Raw genomic sequence first — 15,517 nt, forward strand, 5'->3', positions numbered from 1 at the left:
TTAAAAAAAAAAAATCACAGTAGAGTACAGTTTAAAGATAGCAACATCCTGTATGTAGGTATAACATTGCACCAGACTATAGAGCAGTGCTTTAAACTACTAGTGGTCGGAGACTAGAATAATTTAGCCAACCTCTGGGGACCCTGGGCTCTTCTTGCCACACTGAGGCTTGAGCAGTGCTGGTACAGGTGGGCAGTAGTTCCTGCTGCTGAGCTAATAAGAATTGCGATGGGAAAGACTGACTGCAGTCCAAAGGCAAACACTATTCAGTCTTTTTGACTTTTGGTCTAGAAGTAAGAGCCAGGTGTAATCAGTGTTTAATAGAAAATAGTTGAAATATTAACTAAATGTATTTGATCTCACAAATATGTTGCCATTGGAATGAATTTAGGAATACAGATTTTTTTTCTTTTTCAAGTTTAATATTTTACTAAAGACTGTGATGCTAACATTAGCTTCATGAAAATTCTTGTGGGTTTTGTTTCTTTGATTTTAATTTTTGAAAGCTAATACGTATTTTCAATTCTGTCGATAGAGGCTTAAGATAACCATTTTTAATATGTGCTTTATGTCCTGAATTATTCTCTGATTTGCGTCTCTCTAAAGTGAGAGCAAGAGATAGTAACTACGTTATTTAGCCCCCCCCCCCCCAAAAAAAAAAAAAAAAGTGTTCTTTATACTGGTAATAGGAAGTGGATTGGTTTTGTTTGGGTTTTTTTTTTTAATGAGATGTTTTAATCTGATCCTTTCTTGATCCTTTCTTCTAGTTCATATTATTTAAGTACAAAAGTACATTGTGATGCTTCTAATAGTTGCAATTAATTGACTTTTCTATTATTCCTTTTCTTCACTAAATGGTAAACTACTTATTTTGATGGGTTCTCTAAAACCCAGAAATTTTCATGTATCATGCTTTTACCTACCAAATATGTAACTGGATAGGAAAGAGAGAAACTCTGAAGTCCATATCTTGCTGTAGTTTTATAAAATTTATTTTCTACTATGTCTAATACTTCATTCTTCTAAATTTTTTGCTATATCAAGGTTATTTAAAAAAAAAATCCAAATTCTTGTTACAGATTGCGCCTTCTTTTTCTATATTAGTAAGAGCAATTCCTTACAAACAGACCTACTTACTCATGCTTAGCTTCCCATTGCAAAAACAATCTTCGAGTTGTCTCCAACATCAAGCTCAGATGATATACCACCTAAAGGACTGAGGTTTAGATAAGTAAAGTTAATCTGCAGCTTCACAAAGTATTTACTCTTTGTGGGTTTTCTTGGCTAAGCAAAATCTTTTTAATTGATGGCAGTTAACTTATACCAGAATTGTATGAGTCGGAAATATCCTTTAGTATCTTATCTGAGAATACAGGTGATAGGTCAGGTTTATTATTCATACTTCGAGCTAATTCTCAATACTTTTTTTTAAAAATCAGTTAATAAAATGGAGCTCGCTTGCTGGAAACTGAATTAGTTTTTTCTAGTGGCTAACTTGATCTGTATTTTTATTGAGTGGTATTTTTTAGATGTGTTTAATTTTTCTTTTTCTTTTTTCTTTTTTTTCCCCCCAGTGTAGTTGCAGACATCTTAGTTACTGTTTTCTTCAGAAAGCCAAAAATAGGAAGCAAAGAAAAAAGCAAGCTGTTGGCAAGTTTATCACTGAGTGTTTTTTTGCAACGTTCTGCCATTTTTTGTCTCTTCATATCCCCTCCTCTTTTAAATAGGAGTCAAGATGATAAAAATTTTCATGAGTTTTACTTAATACGGATGTATTATGAAAATTTACTTACACCTGGGGGGGGGAATGTGCTTCCTATAATAATTTGTAGTTACAATATTCTTTAGGGAGGTTTATTTTAATGTGTTGTAGACATAGAGCTTTTTTCCTTCAGTCTAAAAATGTCTATCATCATTTCTTCAGTAGACAATCAGCTACGATCCTTGCCTGCACAGTGGATTTAAAATCAACTGAAAATTGCTGAAGAATTGCACTTCAAGTGGTCTCAAGAGAGAGGAGAAGCAGGTCTTCACTATAATGGAAGAGGCCAAGAGCTCAAAGAATGGAAACCATGACCCAAGGAAGTCTGTCCGTCTTGTTTGTGAGGAAGGCAAAGCAGTCAAAGTTACAAATAATCAAAATTATAAACATAATAGAAATGACAAATCTGTGAAGGATGTTGGGAGAAGTTCTCCAAGTGGGAATAGCAGCAAAAAAAGTAAACAGAATGAAGTTTGTTCTGAAAAACAAGGAGAAAATAAATCATGCAAAGCAAATAGTTGTATTCCTGGAACTAAAGATGTGGGGACAAACGTTCAGGATCGAAGTCATGGAAAAGCAAAAAAACTTTCTAATTTATCACCAGCAGTGGAAAACCTGAAACAGACAAAAGCTCAACCAGTGGGAGAAAACTTTTCAGGCTCCCATGTTTCAGGGAATGGGATCAGTATGGAAAGCTTAACAGTGACACAGAAAGGGAAACTGGTGTTGGATAATCCACTGGGAGTTCATACTTTGAAGACTAGTGTTGATCAGACTGGTGATCCTGGTAAGACTGCTTCAGATCAAAGAAAAATGGAACGTAAGCCTGATGACTTCAGTGAGTATTATTCAACACTGCTTTATTCAATTTTCTTGTGGTAAAATTGTTAAGAATCTGAAATAGGCTTTCAAATGTTTCTATTTGCATATTTTTTCTGCATATAGTAAGTTGCTGATTGCATTTAGAGAGAACATACTATTAATACAAGCATATTACTTAGAGAATAAGAGATTATGATAATAGCTGTCCTTTTTTCTCCTAGGCCCAAGGACCTAAAGACCTAAAGATCTTTGCAAAATACTTAGTGCATGTGGGTTTCACGCAATTTTCTGAGTATAGTGTCTTGGGAGGGGGGAACCTGACATAATATCATGGCCACTTATGGAAATGCCAGCTATTACTGCTTTTCACAAAGATCAGGGGAAAAATCTGCAAGAAAAGTGTTGGGTTTTTTATTTAATAAGGGGAAGTTATTAACTTTTTTTCTTGTGATTGTTGTCCTCTTTTTGTTACTAAAAGTGATTAAACCATGTTTTGGCAGATGGCGTCTTGATTTAGGGAGGTTGGGAATATGTACCATCCATCAGTGGTTACGCTTAGGAGTGTTCAATTCTTGCACATATTTTTCAACTTCAGAATTAAATATATGGATCAGGCTTTGTCTCACTTCAGGTTAATTTCTTAGTTCAGGATTTGTCACACTTTTTCAGAATGAAGCTTTTTTCTAATAAAAATGCTGTTTTAGGACAGCGTGCCAGTGCAGACCTTCTCTTTTAAGTATTTCCCTCTATTGCTACAGCAGTTGCTTGTATGGAAATACTAGGCAAATATTAAAGTGCCTATTTTTTTAGCTATCTTAATAAAATTTTAACCAGAAAACAAAGTTGGAATGGCAGCATCCTGTGATCAGTCAGCTCTTTGTAGACCACCGTCATGTACTGTAGGGACCATCTGTCACTGAGAAACCAGGACTTGAAAACTTGCTCAGTTTTGATTCCTAGCTAGTCTAGGGGTACAGACCTCATTTGAAAGGAAAGAAAAAAGAGAAAAACAAAGAACCCACAAATAACCCTCACTTTTGCTGATGTAAAAACTACTGGAGTAATTTAAGGTGTAGATGTTTGTACAGATTAGTGGAATATGAACAAATCATAGGCATCTTTCGGAATTGACCTGTGTGTTTGTGAGTAGCAGTGTTCCAGAACCCCATGGTTGCTAGCAGTGGGCAGCAAGGTGTCACAGTGTGTTCAGATGTAACTCCAGCAGCCTCCTAAATTGAGAGGTTGAAATGCTTGGTGACTGGCTCTGTAAGGTTGGGTGAATGTCTTTAAGTCAGTTTTATGACTGTTTCCTTAACAAAATGTATCGTGTAAAAAGTTTTAAGCTTAATATTGCATATTCCTATTACAGTAGAGCATCAGGATCTCATGTACTCTGGTCTGCATAAAAAAAAAAAAAAGCCCTTTCTTACCTTGAAGAACTTACTGGGACTGTGAAATTATGACTGAAACACAGAATTAATCTACCTTTCCCCTTTCCACCTCTTCTTGATAGCACTTTTAGTAGCAGACTAGTCTCTAAAGTCTCCAAAATACTGGCTAACATACTGGAAAATTCTAATGTCTAAGGTGATTTTTGGCTAGCCTTGGACAAAAAACTGGAATGTAGCTCTAATTTGTGTCCAGCTCCTTAGTGAGATGCTCTTAACTGCTCTGTACTCTAACTTTCACTTTTCTTCTCCTTGAGTTACTCTGAAGAAAATAACAATTTCTTTCTCTAGGTAAAATACAGAATTCTGAATCTGCTAAAGAACATACTTTGGAAGCGGATTATTTAGAAAACACCAGTGTTATTGACGAATCTAACCTGACAGCTGAACAGCAATTAGGATTGAAACAAGCTGAAGAACGCCTGGAAAGAGATTATATCTCCCGACTTGAAAAAGTAGGTTGAGTTATTGGATAAAAAAGAAAATAGGTGTCGTCTTTCATTACCATCACCATATTTCTGTTTGGGTGGTATTCCTGCTAGAGCCTGTTGCCTCTGTTTCTTCTTCATAATGAATGACTTCGGTGATCTAAGATATTATCCCTAGTAGTTGACCAGTCATTCATCATGGCAGATGGTATAGATTGGAAACTTACTGCTCCTTTTGTGGCACATGTAGCCTTTGTGGACCAGTATTTTTTAATTCTGCAGACCGTAAAGGTTTACATTTCTATTACTTACCTAAGATTTTCTAAAAAGTCTGGTTATCTGGAAACTCAAAATACAGGATTGAGAGGAACCTTGCGCTGTCGTCAGTATATTAGCCTTCCACCAGTCCGAGTCACCTATATTGAAGATGACTTCTTAAAAATGTTTGACTCAACTATTCTTAATGTTATGTCCAGTGAAACAAATTTTGAAGTCAGCAGAGGTAACCCAGAAGATTTTCTTAATGTCTAATGTAAGGTCTCTTGTAGCATTTTAATCCCTCGTACGTTGCCCCAGGAAAATAAACATAAGTTTATTACCTTTAAAAGCAACTTTATACACATTTGAAGATCATTACCATTCCTGCAGTCTTATCATCTTTAGACTCACTCTTTGTTCTCTGTTCTTAGGGTTTGGTTTTTTTAGTTACTTGTTCGTTCCTGTTGCTTTTCTGTAGGCATCCACCTTGTAACTGGTGTCCAAAGTTGGACATGCAATTTCAGCTGAGGTCTTACATATAAAGAGGAAAGCTGACTTCATCTGTCTGAAATACAGCATTTGTGTTTAGGATCTCTGCTTTTTTTAGCAGCAATAGGATGTTGGCTTATAGTTTGACCAGCAATGATCCCCATATCCTTTTCTTAAGAAATGTCCAATCTGATGTTCACAGCCCTGTATCGTTTGCAGTTGATAATGTCTAAGGAGGAATGGTATTTTGCTTTGATACTATTTAATTGCAGCTTCAATTTCAATTAAATTTCTCTAATCTGTTGTGATCGCTGAATTTTTGTCATCTTGTGTCTTCTGTAACCTCTCCCAACTTGTTATCTTTTGCATTTGTAGTCAGCACACCTTCGAATGTATTTCCTAAGTCTTCAACCAAAATACGAATGTTTCTGACCGCAGAAGGAGCCCTGTTGAAAAAGATTTGGCACATGCTTTTAGGCTGGTGTTGAACCAGTCTAGATACATGCGCTCTGAGGACAGTTTTCTGAGTAGTTTTGCTCCCACCTTACTGTTCTTTATTTAGATAGTATTTATGATCTCCTTTTGAGACTGATACTATGACAAGTGACAAAAACTTTGTAAAGTTCAAGATGCAACATCTGCTGCTGCTTCTTCAAGCTCTATGATTTTATACTTTAAAAAAGCAACCCTAAAATTGGTTTAGTACAATTTATTTATAACGGATCAGTTATACCTATGACTTGTTTTTTTCCTATGTGTTTATTAATAATTTATTACAGTATTTTTCTGGATGCTAATTCTGACTAGTCTCTTCATTCCTTGGCTCATCCTCTCTAGCCTTTTTAAAAATATTCTTAAGTTTCTCTTTCCTAGTGATCTGGAACATTCCCATTCTCTGTGAGTTCTTTAAAACACAACTGGCTCTGAGATTGATTAGCTCCCTGAATATTGAAGCACAAATTTCATGAGGCCTGGCTTGTTTGGATGCTTCTGTCTCACTCAAGTAGTAGCCTGTAGCGCTTTTTTTTTTGTCTTGCTATTTTGAGTTCTTGCCCCTTTCATTGGTGGTAAGCATAACTAGATGACTAAAAAAGCCTTTACAATAAAGGCAAAATAAAAGGTGTTACTTGATTCAACTTTTCTGGCAATATCTGTTGACATAATACTGTAGATCAGTATTGTAAAGAAATACTCAGGTTTTTAAAATATGATTATTGCTGATATTCAGTTTTAGAAGAGTGGTGAAATATTTTTGATCTACTTCAATCATCAGGTATTGAATACTTGAATCATCCGAGCTAGCCAAGTGTAACTGTCATAAGTTGTTTTCTAATTGGATGTTTAATTTCATATCACTAGATATCTGTCTTATAGAAAATAAGGATGAAGAGCATTAGTAATAAAGGCATAATGACCATGTTATTTTAAATTGATATTTACTCTGCAGTTAGAGGGTATCAGACTTCCCCACCCCCCTCCACCTCCCCCCCAAAAAAAGGGGCGGGGGGGAAGATCAAACTCAGTAGGTGGAAACACTTGTCCAAATTTAGCAGTAGTTTAGGTTTCTATATAGTAAGTCAAATTTGTTTAACTGATATATAGTCCGCCTTAGTGTGGTGTTCTCTGTTCATTCATTGTTATGTCACTGTTTAAACATCTGGTGTTTTCGGTATATTTTGTGGTTTTAGTAAATATAGATGTATTAGAATTAGGATGAAAATGTTAAGTAGGGTTTTTCACTCCCAGTTACAACTGCTAGCAGTTATTGGAAAAATGCTAACAAGTGTGGAGAAAAAAGGCTTTTGGTGGGCCCTTTTGTCTTCACAGTGAGCTTATCAAAAGGTTTCCAATTGCTATAGCTGTGTTTTATTAGAGCAAGAAAATACTACTGCGGGATGTGACAGATTGGAGTATCCATGAGCAACCCCCTCATCTGTGCAGAGGTTGTCCTTTCTGCCTTTTAGCCTAGTAGGTAGTTCTAGGTGGTTTCCTGGTTGAATAAACTTCACAGTATCCCCTCTTGGACCTTAGGAAAATAGGGATTCCCACCCCCATCATCTCCTGAGGCTTGGCTGCTGCTTGCATACTCTGTGGGGTCTCCCAGTTGGCAGCTCTCCATTTGTGTACCCCATCTCTCCCAGCCTATCTGTACAAAAAGATGCTTGTTCTGCATGTTTCTCCAATTCTGACCATCCCAAATTATTTATTAAAATGGAATAATCTGACCCCTTGTCAGAGGATCCTACCTTATCCAGCGTATAGTCAGTAGTTAGTCACAAGCAGGCTATCTTCCTCCTTGTTGGCTAGCCACGCCCTTTTTAATAGAACAAAAAATGCAGTACTTGCACAGTACGCTGTGAATATGCTAGCCAAACAACAACACCATCTGTCATAACATGTATAGGAGATAATAGGATGAATACTTCCCATTTTATCATCAAAGGAAGGAGGATAGATGCTGAAATTTAATAAATCCATAGTTATTAAAAGCTTGAGCTGAGAAGGGTATGGCTTACTGGCCTTTAGGTCAGCCTTAGGAGGCGTCAACTCTTCAGTCTCAATCGTGCCTCACTAAAACTTACTGAGAAGTGTAATACTCAAGTCATCTCACTTCCTTTCCTCACTTTCTCTGCTTGTCATATGGATAAAAATCAATTTCCAGTGTTTTTTTAAGATTACTTAACGTTTGCAAAGCACCTTGACATTACAAGTGTTACATAATTGTTAAGTACAATTTATTATTCAAAGAATTGAGTTTTTCATATGCTGTTGGCAGAAACATTTTCTTTTAATCTATGGCCGTTTTTCCTCAGCGCTCCCCAGAATACACCAACTGTCAGTATCTATGCAAGCTCTGCTTAGTTCACATTGAAAATATCCAGGGAGCTCACAAGCATATTAAAGAGAAACGTCATAAGAAAAATATAATGGTAAGTTAACAAATAAAATTTTGACTTCTTTTTTTGACTTTTTTTTTCCTCCTGGTTTGTTTGTTTGTTTTGGGGTTTTGGATTTTTTCCCTAGGGTTTGGGTTTTGTGGGTGGGTGGGGTGGGTTTTTTGTTGTTTTCTTTTTTTGTTTGTTTTAAACAAAAAAATCTTTTTGTTATGTGGTATGTTTTCTTTGGTCATCAGACTTCTAGTAACAGAAAGCAAGGTAACTTAGGTGAGAAACATATTTAGGTTTTGTTTCTTCCAAAATTAATATTGCTGATAACAAGACCTCCAGAGGCTGGAGGTGAGGTTGGGATGTTGGGATTTTCTTTTTTTTTCTCTCTTTTGTCTGACTTGGGAGATTTTTATCTACATCCTTTCTGTGATGCATAAGCAGAGGGCATAGTGTGTCTAGACTAAAAAAGAGGGTTAAAACAGGGAGGGATTCAGTTCCTGAGTCACTCATCATCTCCCTGGGTTTATGTATGTGTTTAACATGAAAAGCAGTTCTAAGGTTTTTAAAGAGCAAAACAGTTTTCTTATCAGATGCCATGATATTACTGTTTGCTTTGCTTTAAAGAACCGTTATATGTATGAAATCCGGTAAGCGGTGCCAAAAATGCCAACCCATTTTTGTAATTGTTGATGAAGAGCTACAAATTCCCAAGTATATAGGGTTTTGTGATTCAGATGGTTAAAATTACTCTTCCTACACTGTTCCCCAAAATTCAGTCAATTACTTATTCTTGTTTCTTTGTATTTCTTACCATATTTCTGTTTGTAATTAATGCTCTAATTCTGTCATATATGCAAGCCATTGCCTGGAAAACTCTGAATGCTGTAAATCCATTACATCTCAGAAAATAACATTTTTGTATTATGTTCAGTTATTATTTGTAAAGGATTCTAGTTCTCATACCGTTTGCTAAATTGCATCATGGAAAAAAATAAAACGGCAACAAACCAGCCCTGTATTTGATATGGAAGTACTTTCATGCCATGCTTTTCGTCTGGGCACAGAGATAAGAATTGAGCAATGAGGTTTCTTTACCACTGAATGGAAATGCTAGAGGACAGGGAGCAGTTTCAGTTTTTAACACTTGTCTTCAAATAGCTTTATGTTGTGTATCACAATACAGTGATAAGAGGTATGTAACTGTCTAAATGTTACTTCATAAAATACACCTATTTACAGCTCTATCTATGAGATACATGACTATCAAATAAGCTTAGCAGCAGCTGTGGCTTCCCCCTGACAAAAGACCCTAAAGCAGTGACACTAAAAAAAAAACCACAGTCCTTTAAAAATGCACATATTCTTTTTTACGCTAAATTTGTGCAGATAAGAACAGATTTCATTTAGTTGATGAATTTGTAAAACAAGTGATTGTTTTACAAAAGACTTGATGTGTCTGACATATTTCTTGCTTTTGGATTAAATTGATTATAATTTGATGCACTAATAATAGCATTTTCTGGCACCAGCTGTTTAGGCAGCAATGGGACTCAACTTATCAAAATTCCTTGGAGCTAGGAATACTTTTTCTGCCTCTGGTATCTTTCCTTCAAGTACAGTCCACCCTGAAAAAAAAAATCTATGTGACTCTGAAAAAGTTCCTCAGCTCAGTTACATTTATTATGTACGAACAATTATACCTTTTCATTTCCTTGGATGAATTCTGTTTCAGAACTGTCAGAAAATGTGGTTCAGGAATGTAACACAGCAGATTTCCTCCCCAGTTGCCAGCTGTGAAACATGTTCCCTTTCAAACACTGAGCATCTACTGTTATTTCTGTTAGCCACACTAGTACATCTGCCAGTTAGGCCCGGCAGAGTTCCTAAATTTGGAAGTGTTTAGTCAGGACACCATGTAAATAGAAGAACACAAACAGCAAAAAGGACATTCTAATATCATGCAATAGTATGAAATAAGCCTTTTCTCTTAAAATACCAGTTTTCACTTTTATCATCCAACAATTATTCAGGAAAAACAAGAAGAAAATGAGCTGCGTGCCCTCCCACCCCCCTCTTCTGCACAGTTGGCTGCTCTGAGTTTTACACTCATCGAGGCAGCAAATGAGCAAGGCATATCAGATGATGACTTCAGAATTCGTCAAGAAATTGTAAATGAGATGGAGAAAATTATTCAACAGCCCTTACCAGGTATTCATAGTCTCCATTTTCTTTATATTGAGAACAAACAAAATATTTCTATTTCTCTATTTTTATACAGATTTTGATACCTTCATTAATGGTGAATTAATGCATTTGGGGATAAATTATCTTTGTATTATACAATACTAATATGTACTGGCATTTTAATACAAACTGGCAGGTGATTTAAAAGGAGCTAAAATACCTACAAAAAAAGGAAAATATGGTTGTGCTTATTTTTGCTTTTATCTGGTACATGTTTATTGAAGATATTGGTCCTCTTTAAAGTGATGATTTCTGATAAAGATTCAGGGCATTAAATATTTTCTTCCTGGCTGTGTTTAAAGGCTCAGCCACTGATGATCTCCTTCAGGCTTTAGTCCTACAAACCTTTCCACCTATACCTTATCTAGCATTATTGAATATCTGTGGCTGTTATAGTAGAGGTTCCCCACCCCTGCCAAGTGCACTTAATTAGACTAAGTATAGCAGGAGGGGAAAATGAGGAGGAGTTTGAAATTTATATTTTTTCTTTTCCCTACTGATCCTTTTCTTGTTTATAACATCTCTCAGGGCAGATAAAATTGCCTCAGGCAACTTTTTTTTAATTGTAGTTTTAGGGGAAAAAAAAATTAGACCCCAGCTATGAGTGATTTTACTAAGCATATGAGACATTTTCAATACTTAATTGTGATCTGAAATATCTGCAGGTACTAGTCAGTAACTGGTCATTAAAATCAACAAGGGTTGCTATTTAACAGGTGTTTCTTCTCATGTGTATTTATGGTTAATGGGCTCTAAAATGAGGAGAGGGGTACTCTGAGATCAACTATAGCTTTCCAAAGTCTCTGGAATTGTCTTAAATAGGTCAAAATATTACATTTACTTAACTACGTATAAATATCATACCTTATTTGCCTTTTTCTTGAGTGCTTTATATTGATGAAAAATAAGAATAATTTAGGAAAAAAGTCTGAGTAGGTTAAATGCATAGTTTTTTGCTTCAGTGGGTCAATAAAGTTCATTAAAAAAAATTATCTGGATAAGTTGAATGGTAGTCTTTGCCCACCTCCCCCTTCAGAAGTACAGTATGTTGGTTCAATAGGACATGTAAAACATCCAAATCCAACTTATAGAACTGTTGGAAAATAAAATAAGTAATATAACAATAAAATAATCTTTGACATTTGCTTCTTTGCATTGATTTCCCATTGTCTTCTATAGCTAATATACTGGGAGTTTGAGAGCTGATTTTTGGAGCTACAGTAATGTTGACATTATGTTAACAATGTTTTTCAGTGAATCTGAACAGAAAAAAGTATTCATCTCTGACAGAAAATAAGTTTTCAAACTTTTTATTTAATCTATATTGAAACTGGGTTGATATTCTATACTGTCCTTTTATTTCAGAAATATCTTGCCTTTGCTCTAGAAAAACACAATAGTAAGAAAGGTTTTGTTTGTTTGCTGCAGGGTGATCAGCTTTAGTTTTAGGAGCTGTATTAGAGTATATGCTTAAACTAAGGTGCTGAACAGAACTTACAGGGTAGAGGTGTGCTAATCTGTTTGCTCTATAATATTGCCATATGTGGCTGCTAGTGCAAACTTCTGTTCCGACACACTGTTGAGTTTTCCACTGGTAGTATATTAGTGTAGGACAAAACAAAGGAAATTACTACTTTTACATAAATACTCATGAAAGTTACTGTGTTAGTGTTACTCGGCTGTCTGACTTGTTTGGATTGATGAGCTGAAGTGGTGGTGTAGTAGTAGTGGAGGGGGAGTCTGAGTAGTAAATGATGATTTGTTATTCCCCTTTTCAAAGCCTACTCTGTTTTAGTGATTGTGTTTTCCTAAGTTGTAAATTAGGAAAAAATTAATTGATGCACAGTGTAGAAAACATGGGGTGTTATGGTGTGATTTTCCTCCTGAGCTCACATCAGAACTATGCAAAAATTCTCACTACTCTGAAAAGCCATTGGAAGTAATTACAACTTGTTTGTTTATTTACCATACAGAAATTCCTTTTGAGAGGGCTAGTTTGTAAGCACTTGAAAATAGAGGAAGGTTTGTTTGAAGCTGTGTATGTCCAAGATCTTTCTCTTTTAAGAATTATTTGGTTACCATTTGGTTGGAGAGCTTGGTCAGAACACAAAGGTACTAAGAAAAAATACAAGAAGAATGCTTTTCACTGTGAGGCTGGTTGAACACTGGCACAGGCTGCCTAGAGAGGCTGTGGACTCTCCATCCTTGAAGTTTTTTCAAAACCCAACTGGACACAGTTCTGGGCAACCTGCTCTAGGTGACCCTGCTTGAGCAGGGTGTTGGGCTTGGAAAGGATGAGAATAGTCTCAACTGTCAGCTGACATAAATAAGTCAGAACCCTAATACATATTACAGCAAAGTTTTCATCTACAAAAATTAATGTAATGAAGTGGGATAAATTATTGTTTATGGAGTGGAATGACATTTCTCATATTATTAGTGAATATTACTTTCTATACAGTTTAGATCTGTTGTACATCTTTGCAGTTAAGGAACTATATTAACTATAAAAACACTAAATAGATTCTGATCTTTGTGTCTTGGATTATAATGAATTTACGTTTTATATGCATTTTTTGTAATGTGTTGTGCACAGGAACTTGCTAATGTAATTAACAGGTAGTAGCACATATGAACTTTTTTTTGTGACAAAAGTGTATGAGGCAACAAAGAATTTTATAATTGGCTAGCTTCTTAACTACATCTTGATTTCACTGCAGCAAAGCTGGTAAATAAAATCCTGCACTGAGATGGTGACAGTTATTGCTATTTAATATTTAATTTTATATTAAGAACAAACAAAACCGAAGCTGCATTGCAAAAATACTTTAAAACAGCTGCAAAAATTTTGGACATTTGTTAATTACACTATTTAAATTATCCCTTTTCCTGTGATATTGTGTTATGGAAATGACTAGCCTTCACAGGAACGAGAAAGTGATTCAGTGTTCATTAATCTGGGAGTATCCCTTGGGAGGTATGGTATCTAAAGCAAGTTATGCATCATCCATTAAAGAATAATTTGTTTGCTAGCTGTTAAATAATTATGTTTCTCTTTCTTCTAGACTGTTCACTGAGGATGTATGGCTCCTGTTTAACTAGATTTGCTTTTAAGACCAGCGATATTAACATTGATATCAAATTCCCACCTAAGGTGCGTAGATATTATTTTGCACTAAGACTGTTTTTTTCAATCAAGGCCATCAACATTTATTTCTACTCCGTTGCCTTCATCTTCTATTGGGGCATACGGTGTTAGAATAGCACAAAGCATATAATCTTTGATTTGGTGTCATGTGTGCTATGAATCCAGTGGATTAAGTTTCCATTGCTTATTAGATAACTTTAATTCTGTTGGTTTTGGTTTGGTTGGTAAGGTGGTTGTTTTTTTCTTTACAATCTTACGTTAACCTGTTTATTTAATAATTTTTTTGAGTAAGCATTGAAGCAGTATTAAAATCTTTGACTCTGGGTAGGTGTGTGTTTGTGTGCTCGTGATTCAGACAGTAAAATCTTGTAGGTCTTCATTCCCCCTACCCTGCCTTTTAAAGGTGGGGCTAAAGGTGGCAATTATCCTTTTTATGTTTGAGTTACTTGCAAGTAGGTGTCACATCCCAGTTTACAGTTTCCTGTGGTATAAAATCCCTGCAGAGCAGTATAACTTGCCTTTTAACATTGAAGTTGTTGATTCATGTTTAGTGTGTGATATTAGCAGCATGTTCTTGTTAGAGGCACGATGGCTGAGCTTGCTCTTTTTTGACTGTATGTGTTGCAGTGGAATTCAAGATACCTGTTTTGGTTACACACTTACACATCACATTTTGAAATGACACTGCAGTTAGGAAGCAAAACTGAGTAATTTCTCAAACAATTGCATGTGGAGTGTACCATGTCACTTTTTCACAAAGGCTCAAAGGTGGTACTAATTTTTAGCTTTTTTTTTTTAACAGCTTGTCTTTGCAACACCACTTAGAAAAGGAAACATATTTTATAATTTTAAACTCTAGAAACCTGTAGGAAAGTACTGACATTAAATATTTTTTTGTGTGTTCCTAGTGGCATATGTTGACATTGAAATTGTTGAATATATGGCAAGTTTTGTTCTAATTTTATGGATTCTGTTAATATGGAACTAGAACAGAAGTATTAACTAAAAAAGCTGTAGGCTAAAAGAAAGCTGGCTAACTTTTTTACTAGTACCCACTTTCATGGTGTGGACAGATACAGTTAACTTTTCTATTAATACTGACACACGGTTTCACTTTTGTGAAAGAACATACTGTTACCAGTTGTGCAAACTAAGTAGTTTTTAAAAGAGTGTAAAATAAGTTAGTCTGAATAATGTAACTTGCTCTATTTTTGTCGTTTTAGATGAGTCAACCAGATGTTCTGATACAGGTGCTTGAAATCTTGAAGAACAGTGGTGAGTTTTAGTTGCATCTCACGCCTATTAATTAACATTATAACTGCTGTTCAGTTGGTTTTGTGCTTAATTTTTCTGTAAACTTTTCAACCAAAGTATCTGAGCGATTTTTATGAATGTGATTTTTATGAATACCAGTGCTAGTGCGAGAGATGAGAACCTGCAGCAGGAGAATGGCAGCCCAGGTAGTCCAGTTCAGATTGCCAAAATTTGTGGTAATAGTGTTATATGCCAGGTTGAAAAGTATTTAACTTTGTAGGAGAAATCCTGAGTAGTAAACCCAAAAGCCACTCTCCATTTGCATATGAACACCAGTGAGAACTATTACAAGACTTCTGAAACTTGTAGCCTCCTTGTTGTGTCAGAAGGTCATCTAACCCTGTAATTGGCACATCTTGAGCCAAGTGACACAAGTAACTTGCATTTCTGATCCTTCAGGAAGTTTTGATAGGTCAGCTCCATAAGTGGTTCTCAAACTATCCTGATGATTTGTCAGAGATTTAACCTTGTGTCTTTCAAATGTTATAAAGACAAAAGGTTCTAAAAGAGATATCGGTCCAGTTTCCTGACAGGGTGGGGTTTTTTTGTTTTGTGTGTGTTTGGTTTTTTTGTAGTTCCCCACCCTCCCCCCTTGCTGGCTGTGTGATACTGATGGTGAGCATCAAAAGAAAAATACTGCTTACTGGTAGCTACACAGCACTTAATTTGAGTTGTTTTGTAAAAGCATGATATAAATGTAATAGTTTTAAAGACAC

At 35.6% G+C, this 15,517-nt stretch overlaps 1 protein-coding gene across 3 annotated transcripts in view; it reads left to right on the forward strand.

Annotated features, from left to right (window-relative positions):
* The window catches only part of TUT4 (terminal uridylyl transferase 4), a 50,657-nt gene that overhangs the window by 6,920 nt on the left and 28,220 nt on the right, over nucleotides 1-15,517 (forward strand). For 2 of the 3 annotated variants that reach the window (XM_064455084.1, XM_064455082.1), the window contains exons 2-7: nucleotides 1,925-2,600; nucleotides 4,324-4,487; nucleotides 8,021-8,137; nucleotides 10,126-10,303; nucleotides 13,405-13,493; nucleotides 14,711-14,762. In XM_064455084.1, the coding sequence (XP_064311154.1) occupies nucleotides 2,039-2,600; nucleotides 4,324-4,487; nucleotides 8,021-8,137; nucleotides 10,126-10,303; nucleotides 13,405-13,493; nucleotides 14,711-14,762 (1,162 nt within the window). In that variant the 5' untranslated portion in view covers nucleotides 1,925-2,038. The remainder of the gene's footprint in view (nucleotides 1-1,924; nucleotides 2,601-4,323; nucleotides 4,488-8,020; nucleotides 8,138-10,125; nucleotides 10,304-13,404; nucleotides 13,494-14,710; nucleotides 14,763-15,517) is intronic. The other variant, XM_064455083.1, reaches the window with a different exon arrangement.

The sequence above is a fragment of the Phalacrocorax carbo genome, chromosome 6, assembly GCF_963921805.1.
Source record: "Phalacrocorax carbo chromosome 6, bPhaCar2.1, whole genome shotgun sequence".
NCBI lineage: Eukaryota > Metazoa > Chordata > Aves > Suliformes > Phalacrocoracidae > Phalacrocorax > Phalacrocorax carbo.